General features: G+C 46.6%; 1 protein-coding gene across 10 annotated transcripts in view; it reads right to left on the reverse strand.

The window, feature by feature from the left end:
• Nucleotides 1-23,521, reverse strand: part of LOC132916696 (disco-interacting protein 2) — a 40,819-nt gene that overhangs the window by 7,642 nt on the left and 9,656 nt on the right. For 2 of the 10 annotated variants that reach the window (XM_060976915.1, XM_060976914.1), the window contains exons 1-11: nucleotides 19,243-21,424; nucleotides 18,006-18,862; nucleotides 14,352-14,423; nucleotides 10,700-10,936; nucleotides 6,824-6,961; nucleotides 3,947-4,141; nucleotides 3,139-3,631; nucleotides 2,680-3,016; nucleotides 1,784-2,597; nucleotides 1,269-1,699; nucleotides 947-1,178 (exon numbers count right to left, since the gene is read on the reverse strand). In XM_060976915.1, coding sequence (XP_060832898.1) covers nucleotides 947-1,178; nucleotides 1,269-1,699; nucleotides 1,784-2,597; nucleotides 2,680-3,016; nucleotides 3,139-3,631; nucleotides 3,947-4,141; nucleotides 6,824-6,961; nucleotides 10,700-10,936; nucleotides 14,352-14,423; nucleotides 18,006-18,862; nucleotides 19,243-20,057 — 4,621 coding nt within the window. In that variant the 5' untranslated portion in view covers nucleotides 20,058-21,424. Of the gene's footprint in view, nucleotides 1-946; nucleotides 1,179-1,268; nucleotides 1,700-1,783; nucleotides 2,598-2,679; nucleotides 3,017-3,138; nucleotides 3,632-3,946; nucleotides 4,142-6,823; nucleotides 6,962-10,699; nucleotides 10,937-14,351; nucleotides 14,424-18,005; nucleotides 18,863-19,242; nucleotides 21,425-23,521 lie in introns of those variants that run through there. The other 8 variants (XM_060976924.1, XM_060976923.1, XM_060976917.1 and 5 more) reach the window with 7 other exon arrangements.

Genomic DNA, 23,521 nt, shown 5'->3' on the forward strand with positions numbered 1-23,521 from the left:
ATAATGAGTAGCTCACACACTCTCCCCTGACTGAGGCCGGAAAATCAAAGCTAGGTACGTGAACTGGTTCGTTATTGTCGAAAGGTGATTTACGCGCGTCCTTTATATCGACGTGCTCTGAGCATTCCATGGACTGTACATACTTATCAAACAAAAATCAATTCGGTGTTTCTCGAAAACGTGAACGTTTGGTGAGGTAGCGATGTGAAATTAAAGGAAAGCATCGTGTAAAAAAGAAAAAAAACATGGATGCAACCGATCGAAGGTAAAAAGGCAGCTTTTTCTTTTTCTGCACGCGTGAAAGTTCAGAGTACTTGTATATACAGAGAATCTCACATCGCTAGAAACAATTTGTCTATAGGCTTGGACTACTACTAGGGTGTTCGGAACTCAGCCAAAAGAAAGAAGGGCAAAAATAATAGAATAACATGCTAAGCATTAAATATTTTTAGTGTTGGGTGGATTAACAATACATGATATGTAGCAAGAGACAGTTATATACTTTGTACATTTGTGCTAAGTTATTGAAGCCTACTGATAACTTTGTAAGAAAGCGTAAGTGTTACGTTCCTTCACGTTAATGAGAATTTTTGAACAGAGCGATATTGTGACCGCGAATTAATTATAAAAGAACTGCTCATTCATTCTCCCAATTAATCATTCTCGTGTACATTTAAGCGAAACGATCCAACAAATTGGTAAACCTTCTATCAATTCAGCATCGTAGTGCACCGTTAAATGTACAGCCTATCGAACCTTGTACCAATTTCTTGGGTCTTCGCTTAAATTATAATAGGCAAAGAAAAAACGAAGTAATGTTACAACAAAAAAGAACGTATATACGTCTTTGTACTTGCTGACATTCATGTAATTCATCGAAGGTCCGTAATTCTAATCGACACCTGGTTCGGGGATAGTACTCACAGGTGAATGTGCAATCTCTTACCTGAATGGACTTCGCGTGGTTTGGGTAGATTGGTAACACAAGTGTGCGGACAAAGAAGAACATTAGCCGGGTGTAGAGTACCCTCTAGGAAACGTCGTTTCGTTTCCGACAAATGAATACCGCCCAGCGGTGTTTTCGGAAGGTAATTTGGCGGAACCAACGCCAGACAATATATTCCAACAGCGTGAATGGAATCTACAGCTTGAAGCACTCGGGACATCCATTGGAAACTCTGAGGAAATAAACGTCGAACAGATGTGTATCGTACATGTAGAATTCGCGTCGTGCGAATAACGATTCGAGAGTATCGTTAAGAACGTACTTCCTCTTCGCTGCAATCGGGTCTTTGTTCTGCAACGACGCATATTCGCTCGTCCCTGAGGACGCGTACGCTGAAAACGGCTATTCTTCCACGATAAATGAACTTCATGGGTTCAACGGCTAACACAGTAGCAATGATATCGTCGGCGTTATGTTTCCTTCCCGTGACCGTCATAAGACCATCGCGCGAACCGCAAACGAATACAAGACCACCAGGACCCAGAAAACCCAATAGACCAGAACGGGTGTATTCTACGTCACCCAGCGGACTTCCATCGGCTTGAAGCGGGGAGACTTTAAACGTATTATTCGTCAGTCCCTGTAGTCCCCAATATTGGTTTCCAGTTGCCGAACTATGCACGCAGATCTCGCCTACTTCGTCGGTTTTGCAGATGAACGGTTGTCCTTCCATCTTGATCACAACAACGATACCTGAAGAAAAGGAACGTTTCCAATTTCGTTCGCTACGAATCGCTTAAAGTAGAACGGTTTGAGAATGTTGGCGTAGAAACATACTTCCGGGCATCACTTGGCCGCAATCTTGAAGAGTCAAGGAAGTGAGAGAATTCTCTTGATCGACTCTGACAACACCGTAACTCAGACCAGACATAGAGAGCACGCCTCGTCCAGTGGCGTTTACTCCAGCACGGCCTGGTCTTCTCACCGATACGGTGAGAGCTTCGCTGGAGGACGCGCACGGACACACGGCATCAGGCCGCAGACCTTTAGATTGGAATACCGAAAGGAATTGATCGCAGGAAGAAAGTGACCAGGGATTGGCACCGTCCGCGACCAACAACAATCTCAGTGACGACAAGGAAATGTCCTTGTGATCTTTCGTGGCAAGAAGACCCCAGTGGAGGTCTCGCGATTTCACCACAGCCACGCTGGCACGATGCTTGGTGATCATTTGCATCCAACTCGCGGGATTTACTTTCATCAGAGCGTACGGAATAAAGATCACGTGCATCCCGTTTAGAACGCTGGTGAGGGTGCTGTGCCACAGGCCAACCTCTCGTTTGAAGTCTAAAACGCAGACGGCGTTCTCTCCCTCCGTGTAGCCGCAGGCTTGCGTCAGAGCTCGACAATGTGCCAGCATCGCCGATCTCGTCACCGTCACTCCCATCACCGACCCGTCCTTGTCCGTGGTGTACTCTATGTACGCCGGAGTGTCATCGGTTAATCGCGGCGGTGGCAGCCAATCTTTCGGCGTTTTGCCCAGATGTTCCGTAACGAACCAGTGAAGCTTTGGCCAACCTTTGAATGCCACTACCTCGCCAGCCGCCGTTTTTGGCAGACCTTTCAGACAAGCTTCGCTGGTTAATGCCACCTAGAAACCATTTTCGATATACTTGGAGAGGAAATTCGATGGAAATAGCAGAGCAAGATTGTTACTTTGCTCGTTGATTCACCTGAATTCCACAGCTGCCCAAAAGAAAACCGATTTGCTGCGAGCCTGCGTCTCGGCGCGTCAAAGGGACTTCGATCGGCACAGGCACAATGCCGGCTTGAAGACAACCGTAAAATGCGCACATGAAGCTAATCGGATCGTTGTTTGGGTAAACCAGGGCGATCCGATCGCCAGGTTTCAAACAACAATCCCCGCCGCGACTTAGAGCCTTGTTCAACAGCGTGTAGGCTATTTTATGAGAACGACTCAGAAGCTTTCCATAGGTGAGCGTTACGCAAAGCTTGCCGTTTGGATCGAGAACTGTTGCCACTGGCGCCTTATACGATGCCGAGCCATACCTGTGAAATTTACAAAAATGTACATTCTGTTCAAAACGCTCCGTCGTCGAACTATCGATGATCCAAGAGAAAGCAAAAGAAAAAAATACAAAAAAATTACAACCCTCGTTTGACCTGCTTACCTTTGTATGGCAGCCTCGAGCGACCTGGGCAATCCCGCGGCGACTGACAGTGGTTCGCCAACGGCGGAGGTCATAGAGCCGCCCTCCGGTTTCGGAGCGTTCGGATCTTTGGGATTGGCCGCGATTTCCAGCTCGATATCATCGTCCTCGTAGAACTCAGGCAACGGTCGTCGTTTCGGTCGTTTCAAAGTATTCAGCAACTGTTGAATCTTAGCGGATACTTTCCAGCGGCCGGTAGTGCCGGTATTGTTCTGATCCTCGACGACGTGGTAACGATTCACTCGATCAGCGCCAGGTCGCCTGGTCGACTGCTGTGCAGCCGGAGTGTTGCTGGTGTGCGTCACGTCCGGCGGCTGGATGTTGCAGTACGCGTGAGGCGTGTATTCCGCGATATCTGTGATGTCCGCGCAAGGAGGCCTCCTAGCCGGTGGTCTCGGAGGCGGAGGCGTGTCTCGCGCCGAACCGGTGCTGCTGGTATCCGACAATCCTGTGCCTAAAATTCCCCCATGCAATCACTCCGACAGCCATGAGATTCACCTCTTCGTCGTTATTTCTCGATGGTACTAAACTGCTGTACCACGAGTCGCTTGTCTCGAGTATCTCGAGTATCACAACGGATTTGCATTAACCGTTCGGAATGCAAGCGCTGCGTTCAATTAAAAAGTCGCATAACCTGTTCCATCGTTTGCCGTGTGCAAATAGGTAAACGATCGAGCTAGCTATATAGTCAGGAAGATGCAGGCAATTTATCGTAGCGCAAGAAGGAGACAAGCGAAGGAAGACAATAACGATATCTGAGGATATATACCCGTTGGACCACCGGCACCAGGACTCTCTTCGGTGACGACGCTGTCCTCGTCGCTACTGGACTCCCCGCTGTCGCGACGCTCTCGGTCAGGACTCCTAGCCATCACGGAGGTTCTTTTCGATGGCATCGGCAACGACGGCTTCGGACGACCCTGCATCGCTGCCAAAGCTTGTTGCACCGCCTCCTGGCGCACCTCTGGGCATTCAGAGTCGATTAATCAACCGAACGAGCTCGCGAACTTTTCATAACGCATCGGCATTAGCTGCTATAATAAAGAAGACACGCGAAAAAATCTTGCAACGCTCAACACCATAGCCTAAGTCGGTATGCGGCAAAGCTTTTACGCAACTTGCATAACAGTATGCCTTTTCATTTTTTTTTCTACGTTCACGCGTGTCCTTTCAATTCCTAACGAGTGTTTCCTCGGTATATAGATACATTGGCATTTGCATGAAAATTTCGACAATTTTCAAACTCGTTCCACGACGAAAGAATCCAGTAAATTCGAAGGTTGTAGGCTTTCGTAGTTTGCTGTTCGGCTAATCTATCGAGAATTTGTCAAGAACCAAGCGTGTCGAATTATCTTATTTCTAGCGGTACACGCGCCTGCACTCTCACGTGCAATTGCTCCGCGTAACGAGTTGTGTCCCGACGTTAGAACGTAATAACGATAGAAGTATAGCCGGAAATGCAACGACTCGTTCATCCAATCCACTTGTCTTTATTACGCTTCGTTATGCCTTTCGACAGATTTGAAAAATATCCTTCTTTCTTCTCTTTCCGGCATCGATACAAATAAAAATACCTGGAACAGCGTTGGCGCGTCGAAGAATAAACGCGACAAGAATCAAAGGCACTTTGGATACCGAAAATAGTTGCGAAACGGGAAGAGAATGCATAGAGCGACTATTGTGATCTTTCGATCGGAGTTTCCGTGTAAATGAGGCGCGCAAATGTTACTCGGATCGACACGGACTTATCTTGCGCGCTCCAAGTTGGTCCTCTTCGAGCGCTAACGGTGCACCAGCTGCGGCCTGCGGGATGTGCCGGTCAAGCATCTCTCTTCGTCTGTATAAACCAAGTTTCTACACGGAGTTTAACGCACAGAGAACCGTTCGATTTTCGTTCCGTTCCGACGACTACTACCGATATAGATACACGTACGTGTGTGTACGTAACAGGCTTCGATTCGCCAACATGCAGAAAGCTCGTTCGATTTCCACATCCGATCGACGCTTACTTTCAACGTTAAACGGTTTTTACTTTGTAACGAGTTCGACAAAGGACACTTTCTTATCCGAACACATATCCGAACGATACCAGGCTAGTTGCATTGTATAGCGTTACGTAGTAGCTACGGGTTTTACAGTTTGCTTAAAAGTAATTGCCCGCATACGCGTTCAGACGCAGCGAATGCTTTGTCAGAGTCGAGACCACTGGCACCGAAAGCGCATTCCTTGCACTCGCCAACCATGTTTCCGTGTATCGAGCTAATCGAGCTTAATGCGCTACGATTCATTTACACGCAGGTCACGATTTTCAAGCGTGTCCAGTGCAGCGGATCTTAATTCTTCGATTAATAATACCGTGTGATCGAGCCACGACGCACCCTCGATCAATACGATTTTCACCGATAAGACAGAGCAGACAAGGATCGTCCACAATTGCCGCGGCGTAACACGGCCAAACGTCGGCGTAGGATTCTATTGATCGAGAATTCGTCGCGTCCAGTTTCTACGATTGCTGGGTTAACCCTTGCGACGACGGCCTCCTTACTAATTCGTTAATTACGTTTGAATATGTTCGAGTGGCTGCCCGGCGGAGCTGCACCGCACCGAGTACAAATTTCAAGATCTGTCGTGTTGCAGCGAAACGACACGAAGCAGGCGTTAGCTCCGGAGAAGAAAGGTAACGCCGATTTTAATTACTTCATCAAGACGTAAAAAGCGCGGACGAAGGAAGAGGAAGGAGAGACACGGCGGAGGAGACGTTTACGATTGGTGGGAAACGCGAAGGAGGAAACGATAGCAGGGAAAAAGGAAGATAAACTAGACGGGAAAGCAAGGTAGGATGAAGCCGGTTTACAAGGGAACGAGTATCGAGGGACGGAGAGAATCGTTCGCCGCTACGCTTTGAATAAATAAACGGTGGCGTATGTATTTCGTATCGCCGTCGTGCGAGGGTTAAGGACTCTCGTTAACGTTTCTTTTCGTCGCTTTCGATCGTTTAACACTAGAACTACCGATAGTTAACACGAACTTATTTCTACCAAAGTCAAAATGACTGGTCTTTAAAAAATACGTAATAGAATATTTTTATATTTATTCATTTATTACTTTCTTATAATTGCATGTTATGTAGTACATTTTTGGTATTATTAATCCATCTGGGACCATGATCTCTAAACGAGGATTGACACATTTGTAAAATTGTAGAACCAGACGTTTTGACTGGTGTGGTATTTCTAGTGTTAATATCTAGCGATCGATCCGGAATTTTCCTGATAACTGATATCGTCATATTGAATGATACAGTAAAAATTTGAAAAACGCGTGGCAAGTTGTACAAAACGAGGAAATTGGTTAATTGGGGTTCGATAAACAGATTGCGGAACCTTTTTACACTTTGACAAGTATCAGCCATTTTGACTGGTATTGTTACAAGTAGCCTTGATACAAAATCATTTTCAGTTTGAATACATAAAAAACAAAATAAAATTCATTATATTATTCTTTTAGTTATCGTTTCGAAAGTCATTACATCATTGAGGAAAAAAAATATAAGATGAAGTAGGAATTTTAAAATAAAATTGTAAAACCAGTCAATTTGACTAGTGTGGTAGTTCTAGTGTTAATCGTCCAGCTGTGATGTACTCACCGGAATGATAGCGGCTCTCATTGCGCGTGAGTCTGCGATTGCCGCGTCTCGCAGCCGCTGAGTTCGAATTCCCGGTGTTTCCGGTGGAGCCGCCAGATCCCGGGGGACTGGCGATCCCGCCAGGTACTAGCCGGCCTCCTGCATGCAACACAACAACAACAACGCCACATAGACATAGAAAGGAGATCTACCAGGGGTGGCAGGGATCGCTAAATTTCTATCGTGTCTTCTACCACCGTACCCAGACGAACCACATTTCACCAACGTTCTTTCGTTTTGTAGGGCAGGCGTCTCGACAGGGCTGTACTTGGACAGGACGAAACGAATGGACCGTTGCAGGCGCTACGATCGCCTCGAGTGTGACATTTAAATCCATTGGAATTTATTAGGTTGGCAACTAAGTGATTGCGGATTTTATCATTAGGTGGTATCGACAAAATCCGCAATCACTTAGTTGCCAACTGAATATCGTCGCTTACTGTTCAACTTGACCGACGGTGAAGCGCGACGAAACTGGAAACGAAGAAAGGGCGGCGTACGAACAAATTCGATCCATTCGTCTCGACGTTATTATTCCATGGTGGGTTTCTCTTCTAAATTGGATGTGATCTGAACGAAGAAACTGGAAAGGGGTTGAAGAGAGTCGTTTGTTCGGGCAGGTTCTAAACGGCGCCGCCGATGATCGGTCGTTCCACCTTCGCAAGCTGCCACGACGACGATTTCACTTTTATCGATTGTTCGCAGCTGTGCAGTGGCGCAGGGAAGTCGGAAGAGGAGGTGGGCTGTGACGCGATTCGATCTCGCCGGCGGGACCACTTCCACGTAACTTGAATTCCAGTTGGCAGCTTTTAAAGACGCTTGGAATGCAACGCGACGACTAAGCACTAGACCAACGTGTTTCACGATTTTACTATCGGCGAATATGCGAATAAATCATACCTGTCTCGTCTCGTCTGACTCGTAGATAGAAATATTTCAACGTTTACGAAACGATCGGAAAGGCCTGTGTGTAATTTCACATATTAACAGCTACGATAGCGCTAAATTTTCAACCGACTCTACCATAAATCGATAAAGTAGAGCTTCGCATCAAATTCACCATTTTCTTTAAATTGTCTCTTTCCTTCGACTAAAGGCATTAAACAAGGATATTGTACGACTGCTGTGTTTTCTCTCTTCGTTGTTTCTTCTTTATTTTTATCTGCCGCGGAACACAAGTTGCTGTTATTACAAATTGTACTTTCTAAGGACATTGCTCTGCTTAGGGAAATTAAACAACTTTAAAACGATCGATCATTTTACAACGTCGCTCGGTTAAGTAACAGTCTCTAGAAATTTGGTTTCGTCTGTTTCGTAGCAACAGCGTGTCGGTAACGATTCGATCGAGTTGGTCGCAGCAACTCGCAGTCGCATACGACTTAACGGTCTTAGCAACTTTTCTTCATTATCGATACCGGCGTGTAGAAACTGCTGAACGCGTGTAACAGTGCATTTTAAAGACTGGCTATTACTTTGAAAAAGAAAAGCAATCGGAAAAAATAAAAAAAAAAAAAAAAAAAAGAAAAGATAGAAGGGAGAGAAAAATAGAAGAAAAAAGGAGTAGAAGAGCGTCTCGTAAGCCATCTTTGCAACGTTATCACGAATTTCCGGGATTATCATCCGTTTGAATAAGCAAGTATGCGGAAACGCGCTGTTTCGCGATTGTTTACACACAAATTGTCAATGCTCGAGCGAGTAGACTAATAGCCGATACGGAAAAATCGAGATGTTGCGGGCAGATTCGCGAGTGTGTCGAGGCAAGTCGCAAGAATGCCAACGGATGGCTGGCTGCGATCTCGAGTCACCCGAAGGTGGAACAACCGGTCTCGGCTAAGTCGAATTACAAAGGTATCTAAGGTGTAAAAGCATCTCTGCGCGAATCGGTACGTACGAGGGATTACAAGCAAGCGAGCTACATCAAAGAAAGAACGTGATAACCTCTTCAAGTTCTATGCACATTTAAATCGTTCCACTGTTCTCCCCTTTTTTTTCTTCTTTGTTAAATCCTACGATCCACTGACTTTACCTGTCCATTAGGGTCTGGAAAATAGCAATGGATCGGATAGCAGATGATAAAAAAAGGAAACTTGCGTACTTTAAATTTCTAACAATTGAATTAACATACTTTGGTTGATCGTTGTGGCAATATTTAATGTTATTTAAATTATATACTTTCAGAGAAGAACATGAAGAGGTTGAACCACGCGTATGCCTGTGATCACTACTGATGAGAATGATGATTTACGGATTACTAAGATTAATTACGGATGAATCGTGACACGTGAAATGATGATGGCTCGAGCGATGATTCGATCCGGCGATCCTCTGCGACTCATCTGACGAGATGCCGCGTAGGAACGAGATCGAAATCATCAGCAAAAAAAGAAAAAAAAAAAAAAGAGAAAAGCAAACGTGATCGATTAGATGAGATCAAAGTAACACGGAATGGGCTAAACGTTTTCTCCGTTCGATCGATAAAGCACAATTAGACTGTTACTGTACATCATATCTACGTGCGTGGATAAAGATCTAAATCGTGCACACTTACGACAGACCATCAGCGATCGTGTTGCGGAACAACACGGATTCGCTGAAAACAATCTATGTTATCTACACGCGTCGTTGCACGATACTAAACTCGCTAATCCGTTAACACTGGGAAATTTCATATGTACAATACGATCGATTTTACGATATCTTACGATCTGACTTCCAGTTAAATCGACAAGTACGTACTTTGTAACGACGTTTCATTAATTGGCTTGTTTGCACGCGTTCGCGTTACAAATCGACCGAGAACGAAGGGTCTAACGATTAATTCGATCGCGTTCGCGACAACGTGATTTTTTCTACGGTAGCAATGGCACGGTGCAGAGAGATCGGATTCACGGGAAAAGCCAACGAGTGGTGGAAGCGCAGCCAGTGCCGTGAAGTGCGAAGCCCGAGGGGCTCGTCGCTTAATTAAGACGAGCACCAACGGCATCGCAATTATCCAACGAGTGCTCGACAGCCTGTCAGCTATTCAGCGATCCCTTTCTGATGCTTGCGTTCCTCATAAATTTTTTTCCGCGTATAAAGACAACTCTTTGGAGGATATCGCGATTCTTGTACCTTCACGAACCCTATTCTCCTCTCTTCTTTACGGCCCGACAATGCCGCTTTACCAAGCCCTCTGGAAATTTTTATCAAAGACTTTGCTTTTTACGTTATCTAGCGAACAGCGTTATATAAAGAAAAAAAAATAAATAAATAAAGACACACACAGACGTGGTTAACGCACACTTTTACACGTTCGATTAACTTCTTAAAAACAGATCGATAACGTTTTAATTGGAAGTCAGATTTCAATCTTCTTAGCTTTTATCTTGCTCCTTCGTATAACGAACCGCACAGCGGTTAAATCAGACAAAGGACCAGATAACCGGACGAAACGAAACACAAGTAGCTAAGGAGGAATTAAGAAAACTATTTAATTAATTAGGTCGGTATCGCTAAGAAAAGACAGACGAGGAAACGAAAAATCGGTGAGGAGAGAAAACTACATGAACAGTCGAAAATGCACACTGATTCGGTGAACGTAACAACATCGGATAACTAATGAAAATAATGTTTCCTACCGAAACGACAATCCACACATCACTAACAATGTGGTATCTCTAATGACTAAATGCTGCTCCGCCTAGTAGGTAAGTAGATTCCGCACGAGCCGCTGAGCTAAACTCTAATTCTCTAGGCGTGATACGAGATAAAGAAAAGATATATATATATATATATGTATGTATGTATGCATGTATATAGGTAAATCTATACGTTAAATCGTGCAATAGTTGGCGCTACCTGAATGATAGCGCTTCTCGTTGTGCGTGACACGGCGTTGCGTGCGGCGTGCACGTGGCTGTGGTCGGCCACCGACGCCGACGCCGACGCCGACACCGACACCGACGCCGACGCACCCACCGACACCAATACCAACACCACCACCACCACCACCACCACCACCGCCGCTTCCATAACCCGTTCTCTCGACCCCTGCGATACCGAGGACGCCGACACCTCCTCCATCCTTTCCAGCCCCTGTGTGCCACACACACACGTGCATATGCAAAAGCCACCCTCCAGACTCTTCTCTTGTTTTCTCGTTCCGATTCTCAAAGCAGGGGAAACTCGCAGGCTAGTTTTTCACTGCCTCTCTTCTCCGCTACCCCTTTTCCCATCTTTACCATCTTCGCCACCGTTACCATCGGTTAGACGCGAACGCCTACGCTGTGTATAACACGTTCGAGCGGATTTCAACGATTGAAAAATAATGGGCCGGTCGACAGAAATGTCCACTTTTCTAGAATCCCGTCGCCGTTTGAACGCGTTCCGAGTTTTACGGTTACGGTCACGGTTTCTTCGATTACGATATTCGAGGATATGAGAGTGGAGGGAACGCTTGCGCGTACGGTCACGCTCCATGGAATTTAATAAGATTCGAGCGAACCGTGACAATATCGTAACCAGCGGTGTAAATCCAGCTCGGATCGTTCGCTGCCGTGTACCATATTTTTCTCTCTAATGGAATCACGCCTATCGATAACTATCGCTGTAAACCAAGGAATCTCCATCATTCGTTTTTTCCAACTGTCGCGTATTACGGTACCATGGTGCTGCAGCTTCCAAAAGAGTACACTCGAGCATCGTCCTGCAAACGCGTTGAATATCGAAAACGAGATGCGGCGACATCTACGAACTTGCGACCCGCCGCGCTACATCGTCGCAAGTTATTCGAAAAAGGTAGAACGAGATGTCGCTGTAACCGATGAAGCAGCGAATACAATGGCGTGACAGGATAATCATTGGTTATACGTAATATGTAGGTATTGTACGTCCTCAGGCAGAAGCTATCTTTTGTTCGCAGTTGCTGGGATAGTCGTGAATCAAAAGCGACGATAGATCGTTGAATGGGAGGACGAATCGCAACTTGGAAATATTAGGTTGTCCAAAATGTTTCTTTGTAAGGAAATAATAGACGCACAATGTTTTTTTCTTTTATATTAGTTTATTGAATTGTGCACGAACATAATAATAGAAATAGAACGAAATGGATCATACCTCAATAAATAAAATAATATAAAAATAAATATTCAATAAAATAATATAAAACAGAAATTGTTGTTCATCTATTATCACCTTATGAAACGAAAGAAATATTTCGGACAACCCAATACCTGTTTGCAGACACCTAAATTCCACAAGTTTTACACGTATCTAAGTTTCCAACGATTAACCACCTCTATTTCCAAAATTTCTCAACTTCTCAATAATAATATTCAAATATCAAATATCGAACTTTATATAAATCCGTGATATTCGAAGGATTGGTACGCGCGAACCTTCCAATCTCCTCTCTATTTTCCCATTTGGAATAACACAAGGAAAGAAAGACGCGTGACGAAGCGAGTTAAGAAGAAGACTCGTGCGAAACATCTGCGATAGACACATATTTTATGTACTTAGAGACAACGCGGAATTCCTCGTGCCGATTCTTCCGCATAAAACCATAAGTTATTTCAGCTGATCGCCTGTTACTTGCGATTTCGTGTTTCCCTACCGGTATCGAAATTCCCGTGAAGATCTTGTCGATTATCAGCGATTGGTTGCACATCGAGACGTTAACTCGCTAAGCGAACTGCTTTCTCTCGTTGCGAACAATTTGTTGGATCTAAACGCGACCAGGCAACGCGCAAGAAACTCGCTTCGTCGTGTTCACCATTGGTACAATGAAAGAGGTTCGCGATAAATGGAATGGATTATAGGCAGCGGTGTGCATCGTGGAGATCGTAATCGAGTTAAAAAACGAAGAAAAAGCGAGAGAGAGAAAAAGAATCGGCGCCGCTGGCAGACACCTAACGAGTTTCCGCGTGCAGGAAAACGGTTGGGAAATCACGAATCAAACGTGACTCGAAGCAGCGAGAAAATTGTCTTTGCTTGGAAGCCTCGTGCGCGACAATAGCACAAGTACCTACGTCGCGTATAACGAGCGGATAACGCGGAAGTGGCTCTTCCGTATGCAAGTACAGTTAAACAGTATGTACATTGCGGCCGATCGCAGCGGACCGACCGATCGCAGCTGCAGCCACGAGCCATTGCCGAAGGCGCGGCCGAGCTCGTGATCGTGGCCAAGCTTTAACCGGTCCACACGTTGCGATCTCGTTGCTACACTTCAACTGGTCGCTCTTTATTTCGCAATTAAAAAGATGGAAAAGGCGTTATCGATAAGTTTGAAATCGAACTCGTCCGAATACCAAACTCACGTATCCCTTCAACGTGCCATTCCAACCAATTTAATTCCACGTTAATTGCAAACGAGTATGCTGGCGCGTTACAAGGTCACGCGTTCGATTTTGCAAGAGACAATTCCATTTAGCTGTTCGTTCGTATGGAAACGAACGAAGCTGGTTGGGTCAGGGCGATTCTCCTATTCGAGAAAACCAGACAAAGTGGAAAGAATGCCGTGGCAAACGCGTTCTTCCATTGCGAAACGCAGATGGCATTGCCGGAAAAACGATACGCTGGTTAAATCGGTGGAAATATCTTTGACATGGGAGTAGAACCAGCACCGGAGACCCTGAGCGCGCGATACGGGGATTGCGTAAGAGAGGAAAACCGGTAGAAGACAACGGATGGAAAACGGTGGCCGGGGCGAAGAACACGCGGCCCTGTCCGCTTCGTTCCTTCTTTTATTCCCATTGCGATTGCGTGTGCCGGCATTGTGCGCAAAGCAATGCTCGTGTCTCTTGAGAATCGGAACGTGATTAATATTACGAACGACTAGAGAGAGAATGAGAGACTGGTTGCGTATGGATGTGACGCAATAGGCGCGCGCGAGATTATCGCGCGAGCTGACGCGGACCACGAGGACGAGAAGCTTTCGAATGATGCCGCCGCGATCCAACGAATCGGAATGTAACAACTGGTACGTAAGAAGTTTCCAGGTAGTGCATATTATATTTCGACGAGTCTGAACGTATAACTCGAGAGAAAACAAGCAATTGGTCGCAGCTGTTTTCTTTTTGAATGTTCTTTCTTATCGGATCGTTAACGATCCTTTCGAAACGTTGAAACAGAGACTCCTCGCGTGTCGCTTAGCGTCTACTCGAGCAATGTAAAACGTATTGGAAGTAGCGCTGACATGACGCAGCGAGAAAGCTAGATAGAGCGAAGCGGCTGTCGCTGACTCGCATTCGCGTCTTTTAAACGAGTCGATAAACGCACCAGTAGACGATAAATCACTGGTCGTTGTCTACGGTAAAAATAAAATGTCGGAGAACTCGGGCTAGGGAACAGCGCGTAAATCCGTACACGGAAGTGATGTAGAAAAGAGCCACGCGGCTGCGATTCCGTCGCGAGCTTCTCGTCCACGCGTGATGTTCGCTAAGGATGAAACCACGATGACCATGACTTGTTCGCTATGATTTTTTCCGACCAGATGAAACGTCCGACTCACCCAACTGCTTCGACGCATACTGCTGCAGTAGTCGCGTCCGTTTCTTTTCGTATCCCTTTTGTGTAATGTCCCCTGAAACAAAAATCGCAACGATCAGTACGAGTTTGTTTACGAACGATCTCCGCTGATATCGCCGCCTTACGCAAACAGAACTTCAAACAGAGATTAACACTTTGACTGCCACGCCGAAATCACATGTTCCGCTGAGGACACCACGGCAGTATTTTTATTATTCAAAGCATATAATGGCAAAATAATAATAAATTGATAATTTCAGACAACGTTCTTCCCCAATGGACCGTTTATCTCATTGGTGGTCACGGGTGACCACCGTGGCGCCTTGGTAACAGTTGATAGCGATATATTATAACAAGGCTTCGTTTATTTCAATAAACCATTCGCATTCGTTATTTCATCGCATGTAAAACGTGCAGAATATATTGTTGAAATGTGTAGAAGATATTAGTAAACAGTATTTGCTAATTCTGTATATAATAGTAAGGTATGTGTACACTTCCAACTTCAATTATATGATTATAAAGCAGCATTTACTATTATTTTCTAAGGTGTGTTTATAATAATATTCGTAGATTACCCCTCAATGATATGGATGCAAACACAGTGCACCATTAGATGCAAGAATTGTTCTCACTTTTTTTTATTGATCTAATAAAACTGTTTAATTGTTCATTGGGGCACTTTTTATTTCAAAGTATCTTCTATTTATCGGTTATATTCAAAACGCCCTGACTGTCAATTTTCATACAATTTTTGTAATTGTAAGAAGTTCAAGTGCTTCGGTCACCAATGGCCACCGTGGCGTCACAGGAGAAATCGTGGCCGGTCATATATGACCAACGTGGCAGTCAAAGTGTTAACACTTTACCGACCGCTAGCGATTCAACAGCTTACGCACGTCCGACCGGCATATCAAGCGCAGATTTTCCCTGGCGCCGGCTTTGTTTCGGTTTAGACTCTCCAATACCATTCTTTTTGTACGTTTTTCAAATTGATATAAAACTGTGCGAGCTTACACAGCAACGCAACTGACGCAACTGAGCAAGGTACCTTAGTGCTAAATAACAAATTACTGCTCAAATAATGAGATAGATTTTCGGCGACAAAAAGCCAATTACTAGGCTATCAGTCGGTAAGCGTCGGTGACAAAAAAACCGATTAATCGGCTATCAGTCGGTAAAGTATTAATATATTGAGTTGGTATCTAAGTGATTGCGGATTTTGTCAATACTACCTATTGATAAAATCCGCAATTACTTAGATGCCAGCCCAATAGTACGGTTAGTGGAATGGAACGAAGTTGGTACGACGATGCAACGTTTGTCCGTTTGATTACCAATCGCACGTACACGAAAATAGGTAAATAAGAGGATGGCAGATTGCGCGTCGAATCAGCCTACCCTCGAACGAATGGCTAAATAAGAGAGATCAATTTCTCAATGCTCGTTGCATCGAGAAACCGAAAAAGGACGTACTATTTCGATAGCTCGTGGCGCGATCTCGTTTCAGGTAATTTCTTCGTGGCACGCAACCCGTGGAATTTCGAGGACGATCGGTGAATGCGTTCGTTCAAGAAACGGTAGAAATTGGCTGGACAATTCGCGGGGACGAGATGGAAACATGGAGACACCTGGTTGAAAGCGACCTCGCCAAACGCGACCAACAAAATTTATCGAAAAATGGAATTCCTTAAACGCTTCGAACACGCAAATTTCTCAGACCTGTTCTAGAACCACGTTTGCCGATTCACGTTGTGCCGTTCTACCGGCCAACCGTAGCTTAACGTAATTACATAACCTATTGTAAGTTAATGGTTGGGAACTGGCGAACGTAAATCATTTAATTTTGAATTTAATGAAAGATCGTAGGCAATGTAGTTTACTGCGTTAAAACTGTCGATAGGTGAGCAGCGAGCCGCTTGAGCGGCGCTAACGGCGCATTGTTTTCAGCGACGATGATTAATTTTACAAGGAAGAAGCGGTCTGACGAGTTTTTTCGTCCGCGAAATTCTAGAAAGGGTACGCGTTGTAAATTTCTGCGTCGCAACGCAGCTTGCCCACGTGTCCCGCACGATGCGAAACGGGTTGGCATGCTAGCGTCACGCATCGTAACTCGAGAAAATGCATAGAATCGATCGGCTAACGGCCGAGACACGATTTTTCCAGCTACGAGCACCGACACGAAACCAAACTAGGTCATGCAATATTATCACTGAATTTATTTCAACGACCCCGAGTCTTTCGACAAACCCGCGCCGTTCCATTTTCTACCTAATTACCTGCGTGTTTATGGACTCGCCAGCAGCTCGAAAACGCGGGTGCAGCGAACGATCGTTATCGATCCGGGAGAGACTCGATTCGTTTCTATCGCGAACGTTTCTTCCAATATTAATCGTACACGCTCTTTTACGAACGAATCTCGCCTGTACGAAGGGACTCACGAAAGTTCACGAAAAATCTTCGAACGATAAGGCGAGCATAAGGAAATCGCACGATTGTCTGCAAGTAATTCGATCGAACTCGTCTTTCAGATATATTGAAATATTCAGTTTCAAATCCGTAATTGGTGTCCAGAGAATGATATCGAGCTACAGTAGAAGGAGAAGGAGAAAGTTGGTGGCTTAATGGAGGAGCAATGTTCGTCCGGAATGATAATGGAATGTCTTATTGTATTGTAATGTATATCTTTTCCGGTTGTCCAACCGCTAGTTAAAATTATCAGGACGCGGATCGACTGGTCCTTAGGGCAAAGTGTATATTGCGCACGCACCTATAGACGCGAACAGGTCGAAGGGAATTATTGCACGGTCAAGTTATGGTTAGCATGCGGTTCAAGAATTTCTCTGCTGGGGATGCATCCGGCAAATCCTGCGCCTATTAAACACGCACGGCCTGCTTACCCCACGGCTAGAATGTTCACATCGATGATTAACCCTTCAGTCACGACACATACATACATCTACTCGTGTTCGTTTTTTTTCTCCTTTTTTTTTATACGTATCTAATTAACTTTTAACGCACCCTCTGCCTACTAATTGCTTAAATATCACTTTGGCTTGAAGCAAAATCGCTTGTACGAAGTACTTGGATCGTTCGTGTATCACAATTAGAAAACGACGCTTTCTCGATCGATGAGAAGGTAAACGAGAGGAATGGTAAATAAGAAATTTCAGTAGTGTTGACAATGGTAATCCTTCTCGTTGCAGTCAGAATAAATAAGTACGTATATGGGCAAGGAGCAATCAAGAGCCGGCCAGCTATCGCGGTCGAAAGATTTCAAGAAAGAAATGGGAAAGAGGCGCGATTAGTGGAACGTACGTGCACGGATTCGAATCGAGTTTAACCGGAGCAAAAACAGCGGTGAAACCAAACTTGTACGGCGATTCTGTTACGTGATTAACGTCGATCACGCGGAATGCCAGACAAAAATAAGATAAACGCTAATCGCTAGCAGCTATCGCCCTAAAGTTAAAGTTAAAGTCGAGGAAGGAAGAGCTTGTATCGAACCGTAATTTCCTGTCATTTTCCAAGCCTATGTCACATCGAATACCTGCGTCGACATTATGCATTGTAAGCTTTAAAGCGAATGTCTTAGGAATATCGATAACGTAGAAGATGGTCGCTAGTGGAGCCTTACTGGGTCTTTTCCTTAAGGACGAGCACTTTCGCACGAGAAAGACTGGCTGACCGGAAGCTTTTCGAAGCTGAGACTTTCGCCTGAGTGGCCTTCTTCTGAGTCCCGACCTTTGTCTCTTCAGGTATTGCTGCCTATGCATCGCGTGAGAGCTTTTCCTGCGCTCAAGACCAACACGATCGGACTCGTCCTCGGTTTCGCTGTCGGTAGACGAGAGACACCTGTAGTCGGCCCTCGTTCTCTCTTTGCCGATGAGGTTGCTCGAACCTTTCGACAGGAAGCTGAGAAACTGGTTGCTGGCGAAGTAGTTGGAAGTTATGGGTCGCCATGTGGTTCTTCGCGCGAGGACGCCGCTGGTTCGCAGCTCCTCGGAAAACAGTTTGTCTTCGTTGAAATCGCTGATCTTTGGTGCCCGACAAGCCGACGATGAAGAGGATGTTGCTGAGAAGGAACCCAACGAGGACGAGACCAACGAGTTCAAGCCTCCCTCTCGTCTATCGTTGAAGTCCCCTGAAAGCAACAGCTTCAGATCGTCGAACTGATCGTCCGACAGATTCGACGAACAGTCGTCGATTCTTTCGATCACAGGAATTTCGGTCTCAGGGAAGTATCTGATCTCGCGCCACACTCGTCTCTGACGTCTCGAGCGCCGCCTCTCCGGTGGTACGAACCACACGGGGCTGTTCGATCGCACCGGCTGAACCTGAAGCTGAGACTTCTTCGTCCTCTGAGACGTCCGCCTTCCGCGTCGTCGAGAACTAGACCGCCTCGAGCTGTTCGTTCGTTTGAAGTAACCCTCGGCGCTCACGCTTGGCGACGGTTTGCTCGTCCTTCGGTTAAAGAAACCATTCCTCGTAGCCCTGAAGTCAGGCGATTATCGAGTTGCCGTCTACCTCGCAACCTTCGACCGATGAAATTGCCGAAAATCGCTTTGCCAGAAATGTGAAAGGTATTTCGCGTGCGTTCGTTGTAATTTCCGAGCACAAACGCGACACGGCGAAGCTCGAGATACTCGAAGCGGATTACGCGCTAGTCGAAAGCTATGTCTAGTCGTGAAGCTTTGCCGAACGATCAACGAAAATTTGTAAATATAACTCTCGGTTTATTCTGACATCCGCAACCGGGTCGTCATTTTATAGTTGAACTTTCTACGATTCGACTTTCATGGAAACTCTGTACTTTCACGTTTCGCAATTTCATCGTCGACGAAGGCCAATTAACAAATACGAGTGATAGTAACCCTGCACGAAAATCGGCCAGCTTAGTGATCCTCAGAGAAAATGCGAACGCCGACGAGACGTCTTTGCCAGCCACGCTTTTCTCCGGAGCGGACACCGTTCTCGCTACGGTGGGTTGAGGCTTCCTCTCCTTCAGCGCGCTATCCAACGAGTGGTGTATCGACGAACCCGAGGATGAAGGAAAGGGCATCGGCACCGCATCCCTCCATATGCGTCCGAGATTGATGCTGACGCTGGGTGGTCCTTCGATCGATGGTTCCTGAACCTGCAGGATATCCTGATGACTATTCTTCTCTTGGATCGTCTCGTTGCACACTCTGAACGGCTTCGAGGACAACACGGGTGACGCGTCCAACTCGAGAACCTTCAGGTCCTCGGCCACGTGGTCGGCTTCGTTTTGCTTTTGAATCTTGGAAACGTTGTTTCTTGCTGGAGCATGTTGTTGCTTGTTTTGCTTGTTCTGTTGCTGTTCGCGGTGCGCCTCGTCCAGTTTCTCGCGCGAAGACGAGCTAACACCCTGTAGCCATTCGTCGTAGCTGATCGATTCACGAGTCAACGTGTCGTCCTGTAGCTTTCTCGGTTTCTGCTCCTTTATTATGGTCTGCTTCTCGATCGGCTTCAAGTTGGACTCGATGGCAGTCGGCGCGACAGTCGGCTCCAAGTTTTTCTGAAGCTTGTTACGTCGCTTGCCCCGATCCAAATAACTTTTTCTTATCGATATCCTTTTGAAGGACTCGCTGCGCTTAAAGGACGGCTCGTTACGGTCCTTCTTGCGGCCGACGAGCCTCCTCAGGTTCTCGAAGGACAGCGGCCTCATGAGTTCGGCCCTTCGTCCACTCTCCGCTCAAACAGTCGTCTTACGTTTCATCCTCCACTTTCTATTATCCTTTCGCCGTTTCCTCGACGCGTCTGCGAGACTTCTTCTTCGAATACCGCGATCTCATGTGTACAATTGTTTGAAAATTCTCGTTCGTTATCTATTTAACATGCCTCGTTATCCACCGCGTTGCTTCATACTTTCTCGAATCGCGTCGTCTGCCTTTGGAAAGAAAATCTAACAAAAACGAGACGATCATTCTCCGTTTACGGCCCTATCCTCTCGACGTAGTTGGTCGTTTCCGCTGTTGCTTCTTGGCGAGTTACGATCTCGTGCTGCGAGTCAAATATCCTTTGGAACGAGTGGCCGAAGGATACCTCGCGAACGGAAGGCTCGTTTTGGTTGCTGGAGTGAACCACGCGCGTCCTCCTCGAGTCCTTACATCCTTACAGCTAGCCAGGGAGAAAGAGAGGAGAGGGGAGAGAGAGAAAGGGAAAAAGACAGAGGTTGCGAGGCTGCACTGGTTCTCTCGTTGTCCCTCTCTTTCATCTGTATCGTCGTGGTTCTTCTCCGTTTGGTCTGTGTCGGTCGCCTCGGCGAACGTGCACGCTTGCGCGTTTCTGCGATCTTAAGGTACAACTCCGAGGTCTTCCAGTCGCGAATCAGCGTGGCTTTCCTTTTTCGACCTGCCGTCCCTTCTTCCTCTTTCACGTTTACCTTCTCTTTCACCCTCTTCATACGGTTGCCCCTCCGTTCGATGAGGATCCTGCGGCAAAAATCGATTCGGCACTGGCGGACCGCGCGACGCCGTCAGCGAAATAACGTTAAACGGCAGCAGATTAATTCCAGTTAATTCGCGTTGCAGCGTTACCTAGCCAGCGAAACCATCTTCCTGTTACGTTCTGCCTGGAGGAAACTACGCTTCGATAGCGGTAACCGCGATTAATATCGCGAATCAACGTCCGCGCAACGTTTACGCCAAGTTATTCCACGTTTCGAAACAGTAGATTTTTCGAGCTTGGTGAATGCTTGTTGCCGAACACGCGTTCCGTTCACAGCGGCCCAACAGCCGATACTGTTCTCCATATATGCGCCTCGTCCGAAAGCATTTAGAATCGTTGAAAACACATTGGACGATACTTTCTCCGCCCTCCGACGATTACGACACTGATTTCACCCTTTCCTTCGCTCCATGATCCCGCAGTATTTATTATTTCGTGTCGACGAGCGACGTAGGCGCGCTGCCAGACACCGATTCACTCGCTCGGCCAATCGCGCTCTGTTCGATGTTTCTCCAAAGTCGTTACTTGTTCGTCGAACGTCCGAAAAAGTTCGAGAAACGTGTTCGCGGGAGAAGAACCAAACGACGTAATATGATTCGTCGCACCGATAACGCGCGTCACTACGCACACACACACTCACACGCACACTATAGTTGCGAATCGATTTCAAGAAAGGCGATCCTTCGGTCTTGTTTAGTTGGTAGATCGCACCGGCAAATGTATCACGAATTTCGTGATACGCGTATTTCGCTGGAACGGTAAATCACGGTCACGCACCGGCCTCGAAAACACGCTCGACCGACCGCTATCGCTTTTGCAAATAAGGAAAGCGCGAACACGGTGATTTTTCACTCTTCCTCTCAATTTTCGCTGCAACGACGCGCACAACGCTCCTTTTCTTCCCGTTTGCCTTCCTATCGAACAGCGACTCGCGTTCTTCGACTAGTTGAGCGCAACGGCCACGTAATCGAACACCGGTAAAAATAAATTACCCGCCAGTTTCGAAAGCAACGACGCAACGAACGATAGCGTGAAAGGAGAGAGACAACTCGGAGAATCGTTATTGTTGTTATTCGAGGAACCTTGATCCGCCAACACGTCAGCTCTGGATCGTGATACGTATCTAGAAAGATTTAGTTCGTTCGAGCGAAGTTTTAAATAAAAGGCAGACGCCGATCCTATACAATGGCAGTGTCTGTCGGTTTGACGGTTGACGAGTGAACTTTTCTTGATTGGCTCGTTGGTTAAAACAGTAAGATCAGCCCTACGAGATCAAGGGGAAACTTAGTCGCCTCTATTACCGGCCAGCTGCTCGCCCACGAGAACCTATTTCACAAGCTTTCCTTCCCTCGACCAGATTCTTTTTACGACACTACGCCGCCGGCAAAAGAACCGCGACGGGTTACGGAATTCATTCTAAGCTGATAGCCTCGCTCGCCTCTGTCCTTCGATTACCCAAGGAAACGGAGAAAAATGATCTGCGAAGGAAACAAATCGACAAAGAAGGCGGGTTAATCGCGACGCGTACCACCGTTCACGAACTCGTACCATGGTAACATCCTCGAAACGCATGCGCCGAAAATTTCCTAGTTTTGCGCGGCCAAACGTCTCGTTTATCGCCAAACGGAGCGAAAACAAAGAGAAATAGAAACGACTGAGAAGCGACAGTCGGTAATAGCGATGGTACGTAATGTAGAAACTCCGGCTTGCGATAATATCAATAACGACAAAGAAATAGGGAACTACGAGAGAAAAGAAATGGGAAAAAAGTGGAACAGCGATAGTAGCGGCACTAGTAGTACAAGCAAGAGTAACAGCGTGGCGCGAGTAGGGAAGCAAGGGTAGCGGCCGGTCGTGTTCGTAAAATAGTGCGTTGGAGCGTACTCGAGGCGCAGAGCGTCGCGACGCGGGTCCACCCTTATCGCGAAGGGCAGAGGAACGAGCATCGAGAACGGTCCCCCTCGTCTCGCGAGGAGAAAAACTCTCGTAGTGCGCGTAGTTGAAGTCGCGTCGAATCACTGGCATTTCGCGAGCTCTCGACGCTGCACCTCTCCCTGACTCACGAGAGAACCGCCACGGACCCGGAGAAAGAGAAAGAGAAAGAGAAAGAGTGAGCGCGCGCGCGCGCGTGTGTGTGTGTGTGTGAGATAGAGTGAGGGACCGCGCGGTGGTCAGACGGAGACAGCGACCTCTGGGAAGCGGGCCCCGTGACAGAGACGGAGAAACGGAGAACATCGAGGGGGGTAAGGAGCGGTAGTGGTGGTATGCCGTCCGTCCACTCTCGTCTGCACACAACTCAGTTCTCTTGCTTCTCTCGCAGCATCCCACTCTCCTTACCCCTTTTCTACCTCCTCTAGCGTTTTCTGTCTTCTTCTTTCTCCCTTCGTTCCGAGTCTCCCGCTGCTTTCCTCCTCGCTCCTCCCCCGCGGCAAGACAATCTTTCTCCTTTTCTCTCTCCGCTGCCCCTTTCTGTCCCTTCTTTCCCTTCTTTCGTGTACGCTCGCCTCGCGTGTTTCGAGCCTAAGACCACGCTGCTGCCTTTCTTTCTCATTTTCGTGTTACACGCCGATCCTGCGGTCTCGCTCGTGCCCGCGAGATTTTCTACCTCCACCCATGCGCGTTTTCTTAAGGCGGACTCGCAAAGATCGTGAATCGGATAGAGAATCCTCGAGCGATGCGAAC

The sequence above is a fragment of the Bombus pascuorum genome, chromosome 2 (genome assembly GCF_905332965.1).
Source record: "Bombus pascuorum chromosome 2, iyBomPasc1.1, whole genome shotgun sequence".
NCBI lineage: Eukaryota > Metazoa > Arthropoda > Insecta > Hymenoptera > Apidae > Bombus > Bombus pascuorum.